This window comes from Microcaecilia unicolor, chromosome 1, assembly GCF_901765095.1.
Source record: "Microcaecilia unicolor chromosome 1, aMicUni1.1, whole genome shotgun sequence".
NCBI lineage: Eukaryota > Metazoa > Chordata > Amphibia > Gymnophiona > Siphonopidae > Microcaecilia > Microcaecilia unicolor.
This window is the reverse complement of record NC_044031.1, coordinates 456,694,118-456,713,803: the sequence shown is the minus strand read 5'-3', so window position 1 is coordinate 456,713,803 and position 19,686 is coordinate 456,694,118. Positions and strand designations below refer to the sequence as shown.

The following is a 19,686-nucleotide window of genomic DNA, read 5'->3' as shown; positions in this document are numbered from 1 at the left end:
AAAGTACAAAGATAAGGGGACATCCAATGAAATTACATGGAAATACTTATAAAACAAATAGGAGGAAATATTTTTTCACACAATGAATAGTTAAGCTCTGGAACTCGCTGACAGATGATGTGGTAATGGCAGGTAATGTATCTGGGTTTAAAAAAGGTTTGGACAATTTCCTGGAGGAAAAGTCCATAGTCTGCTATTGAGGGCCTCTTTTACAAAGCACGGTACCGATTCTCGGTGCGACAAATGAAAGGAAGCCCATTCAATTCCTATGGGCTTTCTCTCATTTGCCGTGTGGGAATTGCTAGTGCAGCTTTGTAAAAGAAGCCCAGAGATAGACATGGGGGAAGCCACTGCTTGCCCTGAGATTGATAGCATGGAATGTTGCTACTAATTGGGTTTCTGCCAGACACTTGAGACCTGGATTGGCCACTGTTTGGAAACAAGATACTGGGCTAAATGGACCATTGGTCTGACCCAGTATGACTATTCCTATGTTCTTATGGTATGTTCTACACTTAAATATATTCAAAATAAGAATTTGGCCATTAAGATGTATTTCATTGGATGCTATCTCAATCAAGTAAGTTGCAGCACTTCAAAGAGGATCTAGGTTTATAGCACTTGAGGCGGGGAGGGAGGATTGAACAAATAGTTTCTCCATTTCCCTTGACTGCATCTCAGACCAATATGGAGGTAACAGCAGAGGGGAAATAGGTGACATGTTGACAAGGGATTGTGATCACAAGGAAACCTCCTTCCATCTGAACTCATATTTTTTAACTTTTTGGTGGGCTTTTATGTGAAAGTAAAAGGGTGCAGGTAAAAAGAATTAAAATCTGTATAAAACCTGCATGTCTGAAGGGGCAACCCTGCCATTTCAAAAGTACATAAGTATTGCTGCACTGGGACAGAACGAAGATCCATCAAGTCCAGCATCCTGTTTCCAACAGTGGCCAATCCAGGTCACAAATATCTGGCAAGATCCCAGAAAAGCTCAATACATTTTATGCTGCTTATCCCAGAAATAAGCAGTGGATTTTCCCAAGTCAATTTAATAATGGTCTATGGACTTTTCCTTTAGGAAGCCGTCCAGACCCTTTTTAAACCCCGCTAAGCTAACTGCCTTTACCACATTCTCTGGCAATCAATTTCAGAGTTTAATTACACGTTGAGTGAAGAAAAATTTTCTCTGATTCGTAATCCTTCTTCATAGCTCCTCCAATTAATCATCAATTCTGCACAAGCAAATCATAAAAGTCAGTTTCTTTAACTACTGCTGCACTAGTGAAGCATGAAGTGTTAGAAGGCAATTCTAGAAATGTCACACCACAGGTGCACATAGCTTGTGGGCAGTTATGTGCACTAATGCACTATGGACCTTATTCTACAAAGTTTATGCTCCTAAATTACAAGTGTAATCTGTGCACCTGCATACATTTAGGAGCATAAATTACGCTCCTAAATTTATGAGCATAAATTATGTTAATAAATTTAGGAGTGGAAATTTTAGGAGCATAAACTTTGTTGAATAAGGCCCTGTTTGTGCTATTCAGTAAGATCCTGCATAAGTGCCTTAGCGTGTACCTACAAAGGGGTGTACATATGAGCAGGCCATGGGTGTATCCATCATCAATAAAATACTATCAGACACCCCGCATTGAATGGCTCTATTAGATGCACCCACTTATGCCTGCCAGTGACTTGGCATAAACTGGTTCCCCTTCCTTTTGGGCGCATCGATGTGGATTTGTGCTAGTATTCTGTATCTGAACCAGGACGCCGTTACTCCGTTATAGAATTGGTGCTCCCTGCACTGCATTGGGGCACTACAAAAGAGGTGACATTTTATAGAACTGGCCCCTTAGACTGTGGAGGAAAGTGATAGACATGCAGATAAATGAATACCAGCCGAATACGAATACCGAATACAAATAATAGGCATTGAGCTTTAACATAACAAATAATAAAAAAAGAAACGTGAAATCAGAGATCAGTAGGATTTAACACAGTAGAGCCCCAGATTATTCCTGTTTGAATTTAAATCACTATTCGGCTGAAAACGAATAATGTATTTGGGTCCGGATTAATCTAATCTGAATATTCAGTACAGCCTTAGTACCTTCTCCTTATTCAAAACTAAATTATAGACCTGGCTGTTCACACTGTGTCTTGGGCACAGTACCAGCACTTTCTCAATCCTAAAATAACCTCTAGTTTAGTCTTATGTCATGTCCGATTTAGTTGTTATCTGTGTTAATTCTTCTCCAGATTGTAATTTCTTGTGTAATACTCCCACTATTAGGGTTTCCATTTTCTTTTTGATCAGCAATAACTGGCATTAAAAACTGCAGTCTTTTAACATACAAAAATAACTTCAGCTACCCTAGAGGTGTAATTTAAAGCTTCATGGTTCATGTAGAGTTTTTGCAATAACAATTAAATTTAAATGAACTTTGCAGTATAATTTCGTATATTATTCAGCTCACTTAAATGTTAATATGAAAATCCATGTTGAAGTGAAGCATTTGTGTTGCTGTTAACATGACTGTGTTAACAATGCTTAAGTGCTAATTCAGGTGTCTAACATGCATTAACTTTTTTTTTTCTTTTATTTGTACCCCGCGCTTTCCCACTCATGGCATGTGGCTTAGGTACTTATTTGTACCTGGGGCAATGGAGGGTTAAGTGACTTGCCCAGAGTCACAAGGAGCTGCCTGTGTCTGCAGTGGGAATTGAATCCAGTTCCCCAGGACCAAAGTCCACCACTCTAAACACTAGGCCACTCCTCCACTCCAGCACCTTTTGGTAAATAGGCCTCTGAATCTGGTTGTGCTTTGCTGCTGTGCTGATGGTGGAGAGTCATGAAATAAAAATGTGTGCAGTGCAAAAGTCTGAAGCAATGCAATGGATGGAAATACTCAAAAAAGGCGTATGGTTTTCCCACATAGGAGTTTGTAAATTAGCCGGAACGGAAATCCTGTTACTAGCACAAAACAAAACCAAATCCCGGTCTGCCAGCATTACATGAAGGTGGTAGGAAAATCAAAACAACAACGCAAAAGAAAACACTTCCACATGTAATCACCAAACCAGGAAAAAAAAGAGCGGAAGGCACTAAGACAAGGTCCAAGGTAAACCAGAATGTTCAATTTATTTCTTCAAATCAATGAAGAATTCAGAATTCAATTTTCACATGCAGTATACAGGATGCACTTGTCAAGTGCACCCTGCATGCTGCATGCAAAGATTCAGGGCCCGGCTGCCCCTCCACTCAGGCCGCTGCTGCCACCCCCCCCCCCCAACACACTTGGGCCGCTACCTCCCTCCACCCCCTTATCTTCCTGCATCTGCTCCTGCCTCGATCTGTCACTCTCCTGCTCCTGAGTGCCGGGCAGAAGCGGAGCCAGGTTGACGGCGCGGGGGGGGGGGGGGGAGCGAGAGCGGCGCGAGAGCGGCGCGAGAGCGGAGTTCCGCTGGCACTGGCACACATTTTCAATGCAACACATTGAGAAAAAAATATGCGCCGGAGCTGGCAGAACTCCGTTTGGGGGAGCAGCAGCTCCCCCTGGCTACGCCACTGGTGCCGGGACCTGGTTATTGTATTAATGCAATCACCCGGGTCCTGACACACAGGAGCAGGAGAGAGACAGATCGAGGGAGCAGAATCTTCTGGTGCTGGGCCTCCCTTTGAGACTGGGACCGGGGAATTTTGCACCCCTGCCCCGCCCCCTGGAGGCCCTGCGAAGATTGCATTGTGAATACCGCCATTGATTTGAAGAACAGTTTATTTCTTCAAACTGAGTGGAGGAGTGGCCTAGTGGTTAGGGTGCTGGACTTTGGTCCTGAGGAACTGAGTTTGATTCCTGGCACAGGCAGCTCCTTGTGACTCTGGGCAAGTCACTTAACCCTCCATTGCCCGCCGCATAGAGCCTGCCATGAGTGGGAAAGCGCGGGATACAAATGTAATAAAAAAAATTGAACATTCTGGTTTATCTTGGACCTTGGCCTGGTGCCTTCCACTCTTTTTTTGCTGGTAGGGAAGTCAGTCACATAGTTGGGATGAAGTTTTTCTTTCAAATGTGCAAATGAAATGGATCAAAAAAGGATCTCTCTTCAATCACTCTTGAAGGAACCTGGTCTAAATGTGTTTGCACTGAATTGCTATATTAAAATATGAGGCTCTTACTGACTGCATTTGCTATTCTTTCAGATGTGATTTTGACGACACTGCTCAATACCGTGCCTCAGCTATGAATGTTAAAGGAGAACAGTCAGCCTTTGCATCACTTGTGGTAAAGAGTACGTTTTCCAGGAATATTTCCTTTGGTGTATGTGTCAAACAACATCTGTGTGTGTTCAAAGAACTCTGGCTGCTTTGTATTTATCATGGGTTGAATTGTTCTTTCTCCTTTTTCTTGTGCTAGGATATAGGGGCGAGTTTGACATAACCGCTTTTCAGGTTGGAGTCTCCTCTCAGCCTCCTAGCTGTAAGTTCTGCATGATTGAATCTGACTCATGAAATGAGCACTTAAAAATAAGACACAGCATGCAAAAAAGGATTACGTGAAGATATTTTAATATAAAGTGAATATTTTTTGTGAATCGCTGGTTTACGCATTGGGAAAGTGCTTTAATTACAGATATCTACTTTTATTTTCCTTGAGCTTTCTTAAAAAACACTACATGCATCCACTGGATGCAGCATTGAATTGGATGATGTTCTAGTGAAACCCCATTGGCTTCTGATGCATCTTTGGTGTGTTCATAAAGTTCAGGGCAACAAATGAGAAAGATCCAGTAGTTTGTGGCTGATATTCTGGGCTGTAAATCTCTTAGTCTAGGGTAGCAGTCCTCAACTCAGTCCTTAGGGATCCCTCAGACAATCTAGTTCCTCAGATATCCACAGTGAACATGTATGTGTTATATTGGCATATATTGTCTCTGCTTTGTCGGTATCCTGAAAAGCAGAACCACACCTTGAGAATTGTGTGCAATTCTGGTTGCTGCATTGCAACAATACAACAGAATTAGAAAAGTTACAGAAAAGGATGAACAAAAATGATAAGGAAGATGGAATGATTCTCATATGAGGAAAGGCTAAAGAGGTTAGGGCTCTTCAGCTTAAAGAAGAGATAGCTGAGAGGAGCTGTGATAAAGGTCTATAAAATCCTGATTGGAGCGGAATGGGTAAAAGTGAATCAATTGTTTACTTTTTTTCAAAACATAGAAAGAGAAGGGGACACACCATGAAGTTCCACAGTACTACTTTAAAACGAGGCAATACTTTTTCACTCATTGCATAGTTGTCCAAACCTTTTTTAAACCCAGATATGCTATCTACTGTTACCACATTCTCCAGCAACAAGTTCCAGAGTTTAACTATTCTTTGAGTGAAAAAATATGCCCTCCTATTTGTTTTAAAAGTATTTCCGTGTAATTTCATTGAGTGTCCCCTGGTCTTTGTATTTCTGGAAAAAGTGAAAAATTGATTAACTTTTACTTGTTCTACACTACCTCTCCTTCTTCCTTCCTGCCCCCACCCAGAGTTCAAGGTTAAAAGTCTCTGAATCTCCTTCCTCCTTCAATTAAACTCAACATTGCCCCAAGCTGCTTCCTCCATTACTGTTGCAGACTGTAATGCATGTGTCAGCTGAAGTTTCTTTTCTTTTTCACTATTCTTTTTCTTTACACAGTTGGTATTACTCCGTATGGCTATAGATCAAGGTTTGATATCTACTTCCTTGACAAGTTTGACGTATCCTTTGGCAGAGAAGGTGAGACAATGAGCTTGGGTGCCACTGTGGTCATTCACCCCACCATTAAGCGCTTCCAGCCTGAGATCCAATGGTACAGAAATGGTGAGTCTTCATTATAATTTCAAACACATTGGTACTATAGAATGGGGATGATAGTCTTTTAGTAGTACTGAAGGCAATGTTTCCCCTCCTTTTGGGCATATCCTGCTATAGTATAAGTAACTGTGAGTAGAGTTATTTCAGGGACAAGAAAGCATCATACCTCTACATGGTGCTTTTTTTTTTCAGCTCGTTTTACATAACTAATACTGCCCAGATAGACTGCCCGGATATTAGATGATCCTAAAGTCCTTGTCCATCTCTGCAAATCCCAACTATAGAAAGTGGCACCCTGTGGCATGTCATTGCATAGAGACTTTTCAGCCACCCTGGACTAGTAGTGTTAATTTCATCTACTTTAGAAGGATTAAAGGTAAGGCTGCCAACTGGATCCAGATTTGCAGGACAGAGATGATGCAGTCTTGGATTTATCCCAGTATATGGTGGGACTTCTCGTTTTGCTGTTCTTAGAGAATGCAGTGGGGAAATCAGAACTAAAAGTCCATGCATGCAATGGGGTAAACCCAGGACTGGATCCACCCTATCCTCCGAATCTGGATCTAGTTGGCAAACTTATTAGAGGGTAAGTAACTCATAACAGGATATGGGCCTAAAAATCTTGCTGTTAAGACAGATTTCTTAGACAGAAATGTCAAAGCCATTTACATTTTTTAGGAAAGTTCTACACACCATTTGCAGAATGCCAGCACTTTCACCTAGGGTTATCATATGGCTCCAGAAAAAGGAGGACACATTGATCCAGTCCAGGTTTTGCTTCCATTGAAAGCAATGGAAGTAAAACCCTGACTGGCTCAATCTGTCCTCCTTTTTTTGGAAAAGAAAGCCAGCAGATCAATATAACATCAGAAAGATTTTATTGAAGATACCGTATATAAACAAATTGCCCGACACAGGCCGTGTTTTGCCCACCAAGGGCTGCGTCAGGGGCTACAATAAACAAATAAATCAAATTTTAATAGATAAAACATGAAATATAAAACACCATACAACCATATTGTCACATATATCTATGAATAAACATGTCCATAATAGAATATAAAACATAAACATAAATAAATGGTTATTTAGTGTACATAGAGAGTGTACCAGAAAAGGCACTTGATGCACATAAATAAATAAGCATATCACAAAACACACTATAAAATATCAAAAATATGTTTATGTATATAAAAAAATTATTATATGTGATATGCAATATGACAATTAGTTAAATTAACTACTTAAAAATAACTACATAAATTAATTACATAAAAAATAAATATATACATATAAAAAATCTCTCTATATAAAAGGCACCGCCAACGTTCTAAATTTGTAGTTGCAAGATCCCATGAGTGTCTGCCCCGCCCCCTGCATCACAATGTGATGACGTTGAGGGCGGAGCTATGACACTCAACAAATCGAAATGTCATTGGTTAATCTCTGTTTCCACTCCCCAATGCAGCCGTCATTCCCATACACTCAAAACCAACCAACATCGGCGCTGGACCCCGTCCCCCCGCCCACAGTCCCCCTCATCCACCCTCCCGCAGCCACTCGCTCACCATTCCACCGCCCTCCCTCTCCTCTTCGAAAATTGAAAAAAATGAAAAAACAAATACAATAATATAGTGTCATTGATTTGCCAAATGTAATAGTGAATTGCTGAAAATAGTGTATGTCAGATCACCACTACATTTTATACTACCCAGACTGACAAAATGTGGAGATGAACAACATCCTCTTAGTGTAATGTCATAATGAATCATCTAAGATCATATGTAAAAAGCAAAATCAAATTAATGCCATTCATTTACCAAATGTGATGGTGAATTACTGTAAATAGTATGTGTCAGACCACCACAATATGGCAAAATGTAATTGTATATATAAGAAAACAGAAAGATACTATGGTATGTGCATACTCTTGGATATTGGATTTTGCAGATTGCTTGCCTTGTTGTTTTTTGGGACCCTCCTTTTTTTGGAATTATATGGTAACCCTATGTACACCTAACTGTGTATGTGGCAGCAAAGCACCTCTGCACTATTATGCAAGGGTGCATGTAAGTGGCAGAGCATGTAAATGCTGGGGGGGGGGAGGGGGGTTCACATGAGCAGAGCATGGGAGTGGCTGCCACTTATGCATGCATCTTACACCATATTGTCTTAAGGAGGGTTGTTGAGCAGAGGAGTAAATGGGAAGCAGCAGAGTGCTGTGTTTTCTGGTGCTTCAGAAAAAGGATGAGCAGGGGTTCTTCCTTCCCATTAGGAGAGGACATGACTTTTCTGTTGGGCAGTTGGAGGGAGTTCCAGGATGAGCTGTCTGTAGGTTGTATATTCCCAGGTCTCAGGCATAGGAAGAGCATTTGTTCTCCAGAAGATATTTGATATGATTCTGTCTTTTGTGAAGTTTGGCCTGAAAAATGACACAATTGGGAGAGGCAGCCAGATGCCTCCATCCTAGCTACCAACCTCCAAATCGCCAGGTTAGAAGCTTCTCTGGGAGGAGTGAGAGGATGAGGCCACTCCTCCTCCTGACCTATAGGAATATTAGTGGCTTGATGGCATCTATTTTGATAGCATTGGAGTTCCCCTTAAGGGGAGGGCAGGTTCCTACTCCTTGAAGGAGAAATTTATATCCGTCCTCCTCCTTCCCTAATATTATCAAATTAAGGGCACATGGAAACTGGAAAGAAGACACCTGGGATTCAAAAGAAGAGTTTTCCTGACACTAATTTAACTCTCCAATCCACATTGCCCAGTACAAGGCTGGCTGTCCAGAGACAGAGTCAGTTGATTTGCTGGTTGATGGTGGTAAGTGGGGAACAGAAAATCATCAGCCCCAAGGCCTCAACAAGCAACTCCATCATAGCATAATCCATAGTAGATACCTTTTTATCACCACTTGGCAAAAATGAATCCATGGGGCCACGAATCACCAGAGCTTTCATTTCAACATTATCTTTAAACTTTCCCTTCCTTTTCCCTATGATGATAACATTTCACATATAAATGTCAAGCTTCTTAAGACTTGTTAACTGTAAAGTCTCAATATCTTGAAGTATAAACTTGGCACACCAGAACACACCTGAAGTCTCTTTCTGTTCTGAAGTTTCTTTTATTGAATAAATACAGATAATTTACTCACAGTCAGATGTTCAGAAGTATTGCCCCAGGGCACAGAGACTCAGTAATTCTGAGAGCTGTATCAGTGGTTGGAGATAGAAATCTGAGGAGAGGCAGCTTTATTGCAGAGGTGAGAAAATAGTTGAACAGGTAGAAGTAGCTCAGAGCTGGGTTACTGGAGAGTGCGATATCTCATTAGGAAGATATATTCAAGGTAAAAAACCAAATTCGTTCCAGGAAGTTTAGCAGGACAAGTGCTGTCTGAAGCAAGATGGAGAATGCCTCATGGCGAGGGGGAGGGAGAGGCTAAGAAGGGCTCACACAGGCCCAGGGAGGAGGGGTAAATAGACCAATGGAGACAGAGCCTGCCATCGGGTAGCAAGGGGTGGTCCTAAAGGACAGCCCTCGATTGGAGGCAAAGGTCATACCTGGCTGACCTCTCAGGACACAGATAGTAAGAATGACCAGGAAATGATAGCAGGTAGACAAAGGAGCCAAGCTTGGCTGAGAAAGAGAGGAGGTATGGGCAGCAGCACAAACCAATAGTAAAAGTTCTTATACAGACAGTCAATTGTGGCTGCATTGCCTGTGTACTACATTACACACAATGCATTGCTCACATATCTTTGCAGTGGGAACTGCAGCAATGAAAATCCTTAGAAGGGAGAATGACAGTAAAGGCATTAAACACATTTTAGGGTCACATTATAAACTAGTGCAAGGCTGTCAGAGAACAATAAATGTTGCCCTTCAGTCACCTTACCCAGCTCCAACTGGATACTTCTGAAGTGGCTCCTGTCAGAGACATGGCCAGTAAGAGAAGAGACGGAAGGAAACCAAGGATCTGCTGACCAGTTCATTACTAACCATGTAGATGAGCAGAAAGCATGCTTTCATAAAATTGAATTGTCATGGGGACTAAAAGACCCTGTTGATACTTTTTTTTACTTAGAAGTGATTATTCTGGTAGCCAATTGTAGTTTTTCCAGAAGAAGGGCTTCACACATGCAATCTATAACGGTGCACCTATATTTAGGCACCTACTAGCATAACAGGTGAATTACACGCCTATAATTTAGGCATGAGCAGTGTTGCCAACCATAGAGCTAGGGTAACTACTCGTATCTAAATGCCAGAGGTCCACACATAACTCAGAGTATTCTATAAACAGTTATGGAAGATTTGATCATATTTTCAAAATAGAGCTTAGGCAGAATTTTGGCATTTATGCATGTGTTTACACATATACATATCTGTGCTACTATTGTAATCATTTATACGCATAATCTGCATGTAAATGTTAGTGTCCACTTCATAGGATTACCCCCTAAATACGTAAGACAGATAGCTGGTTACAATTCTGATATAGGCATTGGTTTAATGAGCCTACAATGGTTTCTGTTCTCAAGGAAGCAAATAGCTGTCTAGATCCAGGGTAGATACCCAGGGGACCACATAATTTGGTTGCTTTTTTTGCAGTCAGGTGTTTATTACACTCCTGAGGGAACATCAAGTATATCTTTAGAGAGCAGTTGTTATTACTGCCTTTGGCATGCATCATGGTCTACCTGTGCAAATTTATACCATTAGCACAGCTATATGTAATGTTTACATCAAGCAGAAACTAATTATCCTCACGTTTCTTATGTTCAATGCTCACTATGTATTGTGCACAGATTAGAAGGAAGGAAGCCTCATTTCCTGAGATCTTTGCTTAGTTTATACTGCTTTAACAAAACTAAGTTGGTGGTCTCAACTTTTCTTAGTGGAAAGTAGTCTGTAGACTATGAGGCTGATATTCAAAATTGTTGGAATAACTTTGGGAATTATCTGGGCAAATCTTTAATTCTGAAAATTCCTGCTTGCTGAGTGTATAAATTCTGGACAAAATTTATCCAATGAAGTAAAGGTGGTGCTCGGGGTGTCCTGAGGCCATGGTTTCAGTTTAGTTAAACAGGGCTCATATTCAGTACTGTCCTCTTTGTTGGGCCACACAAGTGGTAGACCTAAAATTATTCAGATATGTTTATCCGTATAACTTCAACTGATTGTATTCAATAATGTCAATTACCCACTTAAATACATTGAAATATTTGGTTAAAATTCGGCTAGATAAACATATTTGGTTAATTTTAATTAGTCTCTGACCTTCTTAACATCTGCCCCTTGTTTATGCCCAGTTATGGGGTGGCATTGAATATAAGGCAAGTTCTAATTTCAATCATTGGAAAAAAAGAAAAACATGAATTTGTAGGCACTCAATTATAAGGCAAGTATCCATTTTTTAGAACAAAAACTGGTCCTATAAGCAGGCAAATATAGCATTAACATAATATCCTAAGAACAAAGTCGGCCTGATATGCTATAGGATTTTTCTCATTTTGAGAGCAATTTTCAGAGGCATTCCCACACATAACAAGAGAGGCAACCCACTCACACAAAAATGCACCAAACCAATAGCAAAGAGGAAAACAGATTTAGATAACTTTGAATAAATAATGCGTCAGGATATAAATAATGCAGGCATCTAAATTAACCAATATATTGAAAGATAAACCATAATAGACTATGGGGTCCTTTTACTAAGGCACACTAACAGATTTAGTGCGCCCTAATGATTAGCATGCACTAAATAAGAAGAAGCCCATTATATTCCTATAGGCATCTTATCATTTAGCATTCGGTAATCATTAGTTCGTACTAAATCTGTTAGCAGATCCATTTATTATTACATTGCATTCTTGAATAACAAAGTTGAAGAGCAGGATGACCTTCTACACGTCTCCAAGGACACTAAGGTCCTCCCAAAAGATATCCCTAAACACACCCTCTCCAAAAGACATTACACGATGTGATATCCACAAGCAATCCTTCTCCGGAGTAGCCCCCCACACTCTGGAATGGTCTCCCTGAAAGGCTCCGCTTAACACAAGACTATCTCTACTTCAAGAAGGTGAAAGCTTGGCTCTTCAGCCAGGCCTTTAATGGAAGAAGTAACTAACTTGTTAGTCTCACACTAACACAAGGAGTGACACAGACTGCACATACTGCAGCAGGACATGTTTATCCACTCCTACCCTAGCTGAGATAACATTTAATCATCTCTCTGACCTTTCTTTAAATTACTCACCTTATTTTCTAAATCCTCTTACTTATCTATAATGTTCTATCTTTGCTTATAAACTACGCTGTTTATTAAAATGCTCTGTTACGTATTGTACCGTATTGTAATTTGCTTCTTGCTGGTCTCCCGCTCAGCCATCTATTTCCTCTTCAATCTGTCCAAAACTCTGCTGCGCGTCTTATATTCCGCCAGAGTCGCTATACTCACGTTAGCCCTCTCCTCAAGTCGCTTCACTGGCTCCCTATCCGCTTCCGCATAAGGTTCAAACTTCTCCTTTTGACCTACAAGTGCATCCACTCCGCAGCTCCTCAGTACCTTTCCGCTCTCATCTCTCCCTACACTCCTCCCCGTGAACTACTACTACTACTACTACTATTTAGCATTTCTATAGCGCTACAAGGCATACGCAGCGCTGTACAAACATAGAAGAAAGACAGTCCCTGCTCAAAGAGCTTACAATCTAATAGACAAAAAATAAATAAAGTAAGCAAATCAAATCAATTAATGTGAACGGGAAGGAAGAGAGGAGGGGGTAGGTGGAGGCGAGTGGTTACAAGTGGTTACGAGTCAAAAGCAATGTCAAAGAGGTGGGTTTTCAGTCTAGATTTAAAGGTGGCCAAGGATGGGGCAAGACGTAGGGGCTCAGGAAGTTTATTCCAGGCGTAGGGTGCAGCGAGACAGAAGGCGCGAAGTCTGGAGTTGGCAGTAGTGGAGAAGGGAACAGATAAGAAGGATTTATCCATGGAGCGGAGTGCACGGGAAGGGGTGTAGGGAAGGACGAGTGTGGAGAGATACTGGGGAGCAGCAGAGTGAGTACATTTATAGGTTAGTAGAAGAAGTTTGAACAGGATGCGAAAACGGATAGGGAGCCAGTGAAGGGTCTTGAGGAGAGGGGTAGTATGAGTAAAGCGACCCTGGCGGAAGATGAGACGGGCAGCAGAGTTTTGAACTGACTGGAGAGGGGAGAGGTGACTAAGTGGGAGGCCAGCAAGAAGCAGATTGCAGTAGTCTAAACGAGAGGTGACAAGGGTGTGGATGAGGGTTTTGGTAGAGTGCTCGGAAAGAAAGGGGCGGATTTTACGGATGTTGTAAAGAAAGAAACGACAGGTCTTGGCGGTCTGCTGGATATGAGCAGAGAAGGAGAGAGAAGAGTCAAAGATGACCCCAAGGTTTCGAGCTGAGGAGACAGGGAGAATGAGAGAGCCATCAACAGAAATAGAAAATGGGGGGAGCGGGGAGGTGGGTTTGGGGGGGAAAATGAGAAGCTCGGTTTTGGTCATATTTAATTTCAGGTGGCGTTGAGACATCCAGGCAGCAATGTCAGACAAGCACGCTGAAACTTTGGTTTGGATGCAAGGTGAGATATCAGGGGTAGAAAGGTAGATTTGGGAGTCATCAGCATAGAGGTGGTAGGAAAAGCCATGGGATGAGTAAATGTCTCTTGTCGTCCTCCTTCTCCCCCACTGCTAACTCCCGGCTCCGTTCCTTCTATCTCGCTGCTCCCTATGCCTGGAATAGACCCCCTGAGCCAGTGCATCAGGCTCAGTCTCTGGCTGTCTTCAAGTCTAGGCTTAAGGCCCACCTCTTTGCTACTGCTTTCGACTCCTAACCATGACTCTCTTACTCAACACCCTCACTTATCACCCCTACCACTGCAATTTCCCCATCCCTAGCTGTCTGTTCGTCTGTCCAATTTAGATTATAAGCTCTGTTGAGCAGGGACTGTCTTTTCATGTTAATTTGTACAGCGCTGCGTAAGTCTAGTAGCGCTATAGAAATGTTTAATAGTAGTAGTAGTAATAGTATTGTGTTGACATTGTAAGTAGTATACTACACCATACTTTGTATTGTTATTTGAATATTTTTACTGTTGTAATTGTCTATTGCTTATGTTTGATTTATTCTTAGTGTACAGTGCCTTGAGTGAATTCTTTCAAAAAGGCAGTAAATAAATCCTAATAAATAAATAAATAAATAAATACATTCTTAAAAAACAAAAATAAAACCCAACATTGCCATGTTTTAGTTAATGCCTGCATTAGAGATAAAAATCCATTAAAGCACATATAACGGGATATTGTTTAAACTAACTACAGGGAGTCAGACTACCACCTGAACCACTGGAGTGATGCTTCTAGGTGTCTAGATTATACATGAAAATATCTTTTTAAATCCTATCCAAAAACACCGTCAGCTCGTTCAAATCTCATACGCACAGCTGATTCATAAAACACCACTGTCAAGAGAGAAAACAGCAGGGCTTCATGAACCTGCTGTGTACGTTAGACTTGAATGAGCTGACAATGTGTATGGATTAAAACATTGTTCTCACATATAAACTACATACCTAGGAGTCATGACCTCAGTGGTTCAGGAGATGGTCTGTAGTTTTCAGAAATATTCCACAAATTCCTTGATTCAGTCTTTACTGTGGAGATCTAAGGGAGATGCCCATACCAGAAATTATATTTAATGTTGAGAATTCAGAGGAACTTTTTTTTTTTTTTTTTTTTGTTCTTCTAACTCAAACTGTTTAACTACATAGGTTGCAGCTGAGAATCACTGCTATATTGGGCAGAATGTCCTTACTCCATGGATAATGTACTTTGAATGTAGTTGCAAGAACCACAGAAAGGCGGTATATCAAGTCCCATTTCCCTTTAAGATGTAGCTTGGAAGCATCAGGCTGCAGCTTTGCTCCTGCCCCCATTGATCCCACTGGGACCACCAGGGCTATCAGGCAGGCCCAGGAGGGCCTACCTAAACAGTGATGGAGGGGTTGGGGGTTAGGGGAATGTTCAGGGAGGAGGAGTGGGCGGGGAAGGTCTTCATGGCAGGACTCTGTGGGGAGATGTAAAGAAGGGGGGGGATATTTTCAGGGACGGCAGGGGGATTGGGGGCTCTTTTTATGGAAAAATAGTTATGCAGGTGCCAGTCAATATTCAGTGCCAGCACCTGCATAGCTAAGCAGGTGGATTTAGGACAGCTTTTGAGCTGTACTAACTGTGTCCACTTAGCTATGTGGGTGCCAACACTGAATATTGCCAGCATAACCCTTGGCTCCTCCCTAACGGTGCCCCTTGTACTGCCTCTGACCTACCCAGTTTTTTGTGGGGTGGGGTGAGGGGCTGGTCAGCAGTACTGCCCAGTTTAATGCTTCTGAATATTGGGGGTTAGGCAGCAACAGGCGATTTAAGCAGGCAGGATCCTCTCCTGCCTGATGAAATCACTTTGAATATAAAGGGGTATCATTCTAGTCATTCCTCACAATAAATATTCTTTGAATTTCTAGGAGTTCTTCTTTCACCCTCTAAATGGCTTCGAACGTACTGGAGTGGAGAACGTGCTTCCCTGACCCTAACTCATCTCAACAAAGAGGATGAAGGTCTCTACTCTCTGCGTGTGGTTATGGGAGACTACTATGACCAGTACAGTGCATATATCTTTGTTAGAGGTGAGAACCAAAAATACATCCAAGTCAAACCATTTCCAGATAATTACAGCTGATAGTGTAAGTATCTGGGTAGAAGAAAAGTCTGACACTGAAGATATTTTCACACAGGTTTTTTCAGATCCTCAGTATCATTTGTCAGTGTTAGCATCTTGGCAAGATTAGTGGAAGACTGTATGTCCTGGCTGGTTTGGCCTTAGCAAAGGTCTCTTGAGATGCTACTATGGACTTCTGACTTCACTCCTATGCTATAGTTACATAACACAATGGCAGTCAACCTCCTGATTCTATATACAGTGGTAAATTTTAATTAGCAACTGAGGAAAGGAACACATTTGATAAAGCAGAAAGTTTCTTTTACTTTGAGTGAAATGAGAAAATACACATTTTTGAAGTAGACATAGAACCTTTGAAATATACATCTTGATGGCACAATCCTAGGTGATGGCAGAGGGAGACCACTGCCACCCAGAAGCACTGACAGGAGACATTTATGCCCTGGGTAGGTCCCAGGGGTGGGGAGGGAAGGGCTCTGGGGAGCCACAGCTGATGTTTCCAGGAAGAGGTGTGGTGTCAAGGGATTGAAACGTAAGGAAAGGGGATGGGGAATTCAGCAGAGGCATCATAACTCTTGGTGAGGATGTCAGCAGGGGTCTCAGGTATCCCTGGTGGGGAGGGTCAGGTGGGGGCTCGGGAACTCTTTGTGTGGGGTGAGAGTTTGTTTAGGACCTCCTGAGGGGGCAAGAAAAAGGGACATTAGTTTTGGGGGGTGCACCACCATGGCTTTTGGGTTTATGGAGGCTCTGGATGGAATGTGTGGTATTTGTAGGGCAGAAAATGTTGGGGACACCTCCTGTGTGTACTGCACAGGCTTTACGCTTACCCTGTGTTATGTTTTGCAATTAGCATAGGGAAATTGCAAATAGTTACTGATCCTTCTAAAAAGGCCTACCTAGGTAGCTGGTCTAATTCCTGACATCTATCTTTTAGGATTACGAATATTCGTTCCCCTCTTGCAATGGGAAATAAAGGTTTATTTTTAAAGCTCACCTTTCCCGCCCAAAGCACACTCGGACCACACCCCCTTGTCAGATCCACATTCAGCAGTTGTAGACATTCATATTCCGGCTCTTTCAAATCATGAACTTCTAAGTGTCAGTTTATGAATATGTAAAACATGAATAGTGCTTCTAAAATAAGCACTATAGACAGACAAGATGGGTAAAACAAGGCATTGGGATAAATAAGTGAGTGACCAGACTGAAGGCAAATGTATGTGCAGTTGAATATGGTATGTGGAACTGGTCTCAGTTATAGGATGTGCGGCAAGCTAGTCCAGACGCGGAATGAGTGGATCGTCAGTCACCAAGGCCATTAAGGAGGTAGTAATTAAAGTAGGTGCTAACCTTCATGGACCAGTTTCATCTGTAAATGTTCAGAATACTGGCATATATGTGCATATCTTCACACATGTATGTTCTGTGATAGAGCATGGATATGGGTGGACTCTGGGCGGAGTGTGGGCATGTGTCATAGGGACACACCTATGCCAGCTTTATGACTGGTGTAAGTGCTTGCGCCTAAGCATATACTTGTGTTTATACCTGGTTATGCTAATATTTTATAAAGGAAAGTAGCTGCCTATTTCCCTTTGTAGAATATGCACCTGTTATGGAAATATCCCCTAAAGGCTTGTGTAATCCAGGTCTCACACCCCGCTAGCTCAGCTCCGTTGCACCCGGAGTTCAACCCGGGCCACAAACTAAACTTTCATCACGGTGTCGCAGGGGACCACACACACACACACACCACACTCACAGTTCCAGTTTACCAGCCATCGAGCTTGGGAGTGGATCAGTGGTCCGGAATAGCAATCCAGTGCATTGGGAGACCAGGATGAACTGTATAGTGCTACTTCTCTCATTCTGGGAGGAAGCGTCCTCACTCTCACACCAAAGACCACATGGCACTCCAAGAATTTTCATTTACTGCAAAATAACTTTACTGGCGTCTTTTGCAACTGGCCATCTAACCCTTGGGGAAAATCCACTGCTTATTTCTGGGATAAGCAGCATAAAATGTATTGTTCTGTTTTGGGATCTTGCCAGGTACTTGTGACCTGGATTGGCCACTGTTGGAAACAGGGTGCTGGACTTGATAGACCTTCGGTCTGTCCCAGTATGGCAATACTTATGTACTTATATAGGAGAGGAAAGGGAAAGAGGAGAGTGGAACTACAGACATCCTGAAGAGAACGGGGAAGGATTGGGACTGCTAGGGCACCACCATGGACCGTGACCCTGAGGACACAAACGCTGACCTGGGGAAACTGGCAAAAATGGCGGTACTGCCCCACTGAACCTGTCTCGCAGAGTGGAAAGGACAAACATACCAAAAGTTGGGTGAGGAGGTACTCAACCAGAAAGAACGACCCAGAGAGACTGATCGAAAAGTAAGCAGAGCAGCTGCACATCAATGAACCACAATACACATAAAAAATGGTCAACAGACAGTCATGGCTTCTCTACTATATGATAATAATATGGCTAACTGGGCTGCAAGCTACCTCACTCAAGAAATGGAACAAAATCCCGGTACTTATTACGGCGAGACAACACTCCAAATACCAATCAGAACAGACAAACCACAATCCCTACAACAAGTCAGGTACCAAAATGCTAACCAACAATAAAATGACAAACCCGAACACCAATCAACGTGACCGAAAGACCAAAAAGGACAGAATGCAGAGACAACTACAGACTATTAGGCATACCAACATAAAGCAGGACACATATGTTCCTATTCTCATATGCTACATAAACACAAGGTCAGTACTCAATAAGTCAGCAATAATTAGAGACTGGATAGACACAGAACATCTAGGTCTGCTGTTTATAACAGAAACATGGCTGTACCTTAAAAACAACCCAATATTGCATGACCTGTGCCCACTGGAATATAAAATAATACAAATCAACAGAAACAAAAAGAGAGGAGGTGGAAATGCCTTAATATACAAATCCCTCTTCACAGTGGAACCTGTTTCTGAACACATTTCCCCAACAATTGAAATTTAGGAATGCAAAATAACAGATACAACACTAACTGGCAAGCTATGCTGCATACTTTTCTATCACCCAGGAACTTGGTCCATTGCCCAAGATGACATCATGGATTTCAAATCAAACATCTGTACAAACTTCACTGAAATCCTTCTACTAGGAGATATTAACCTACACTTAGAAAAACAACATGACTCCAACACTAGAACACTACAGATTTCCAGAACCAATGGGACTTTAAAACAATGTAAGTCACCTCATCTCACACAAAGGGCCACCAACTAGATATACTAGCTCACAAATTCTCAGCCAATAACAACCACATAAAAGAAAATCACAACTGGGAAGAGGTGTTATGGTCAGACCATAGAAAACTAACATTTACACTACAATGGAAAGAGAACAGCAAAAACAGAAAACCACAAACATCAAATACACCACAAAAAGTAAGGTGGATAACCACAACTTCTGGACAACAGCACTAAAAGAACAAACAAACAATAGCATCCGCTTCATGAGAAACTGGGATGAAATAAGCAAAAACAAATTGAACAAAATAGCGCCAATCAAAAAGAAAACTAGAAGAAACAAACAACCACACCCCTGGTTTAACGAAGAACTACTGGAAATGAAAAACTTTGCAGAAAACTAGAAAGAAAATGATTGAAAAACAAATCAGATATGAGCAAAAACCTATGGAGGAAAGCCTTAAGAACGTGTAAACACAACATAAAGAAAGAAAAAGCAAAACATTATAACACATATGTGAACCCAGAACAGAATATCATAAAAAAAGTCATACGAACTCATGCACAGTCTATTAAACACCCAAATCTTACGAGCATCAAACAAAACACCACCAACCGCAGACCAAAAAGGTTCTCAAGTGATCTGAAAATGATGTCCTGCAGGTGAGTCCAAGCTCCCCACCCGTCCAGTGGCGTAGCCAGGCCAAGTATTTTGAATGGGCCCAGAGCTAGCTTAGATGGGCCCTTCCACAACATGGCACTTCACAGCCCCCCCCCCCCCTCCCCAGAGATATTTTTCAAGATTATAGATTTT

The 19,686-nt window shown here is 41.8% G+C and overlaps 1 protein-coding gene across 1 annotated transcript in view; it reads left to right on the top strand.

The window, feature by feature from the left end:
• The window catches only part of MYOM1 (myomesin 1), a 277,203-nt gene that overhangs the window by 91,779 nt on the left and 165,738 nt on the right, over nucleotides 1-19,686 (top strand). Inside the window, exons 7-10 of the mRNA XM_030213070.1 lie at nucleotides 4,211-4,299; nucleotides 4,425-4,487; nucleotides 5,694-5,858; nucleotides 15,401-15,562. Of these exons, the coding sequence (XP_030068930.1) occupies nucleotides 4,211-4,299; nucleotides 4,425-4,487; nucleotides 5,694-5,858; nucleotides 15,401-15,562 (479 nt within the window). The remainder of the gene's footprint in view (nucleotides 1-4,210; nucleotides 4,300-4,424; nucleotides 4,488-5,693; nucleotides 5,859-15,400; nucleotides 15,563-19,686) is intronic.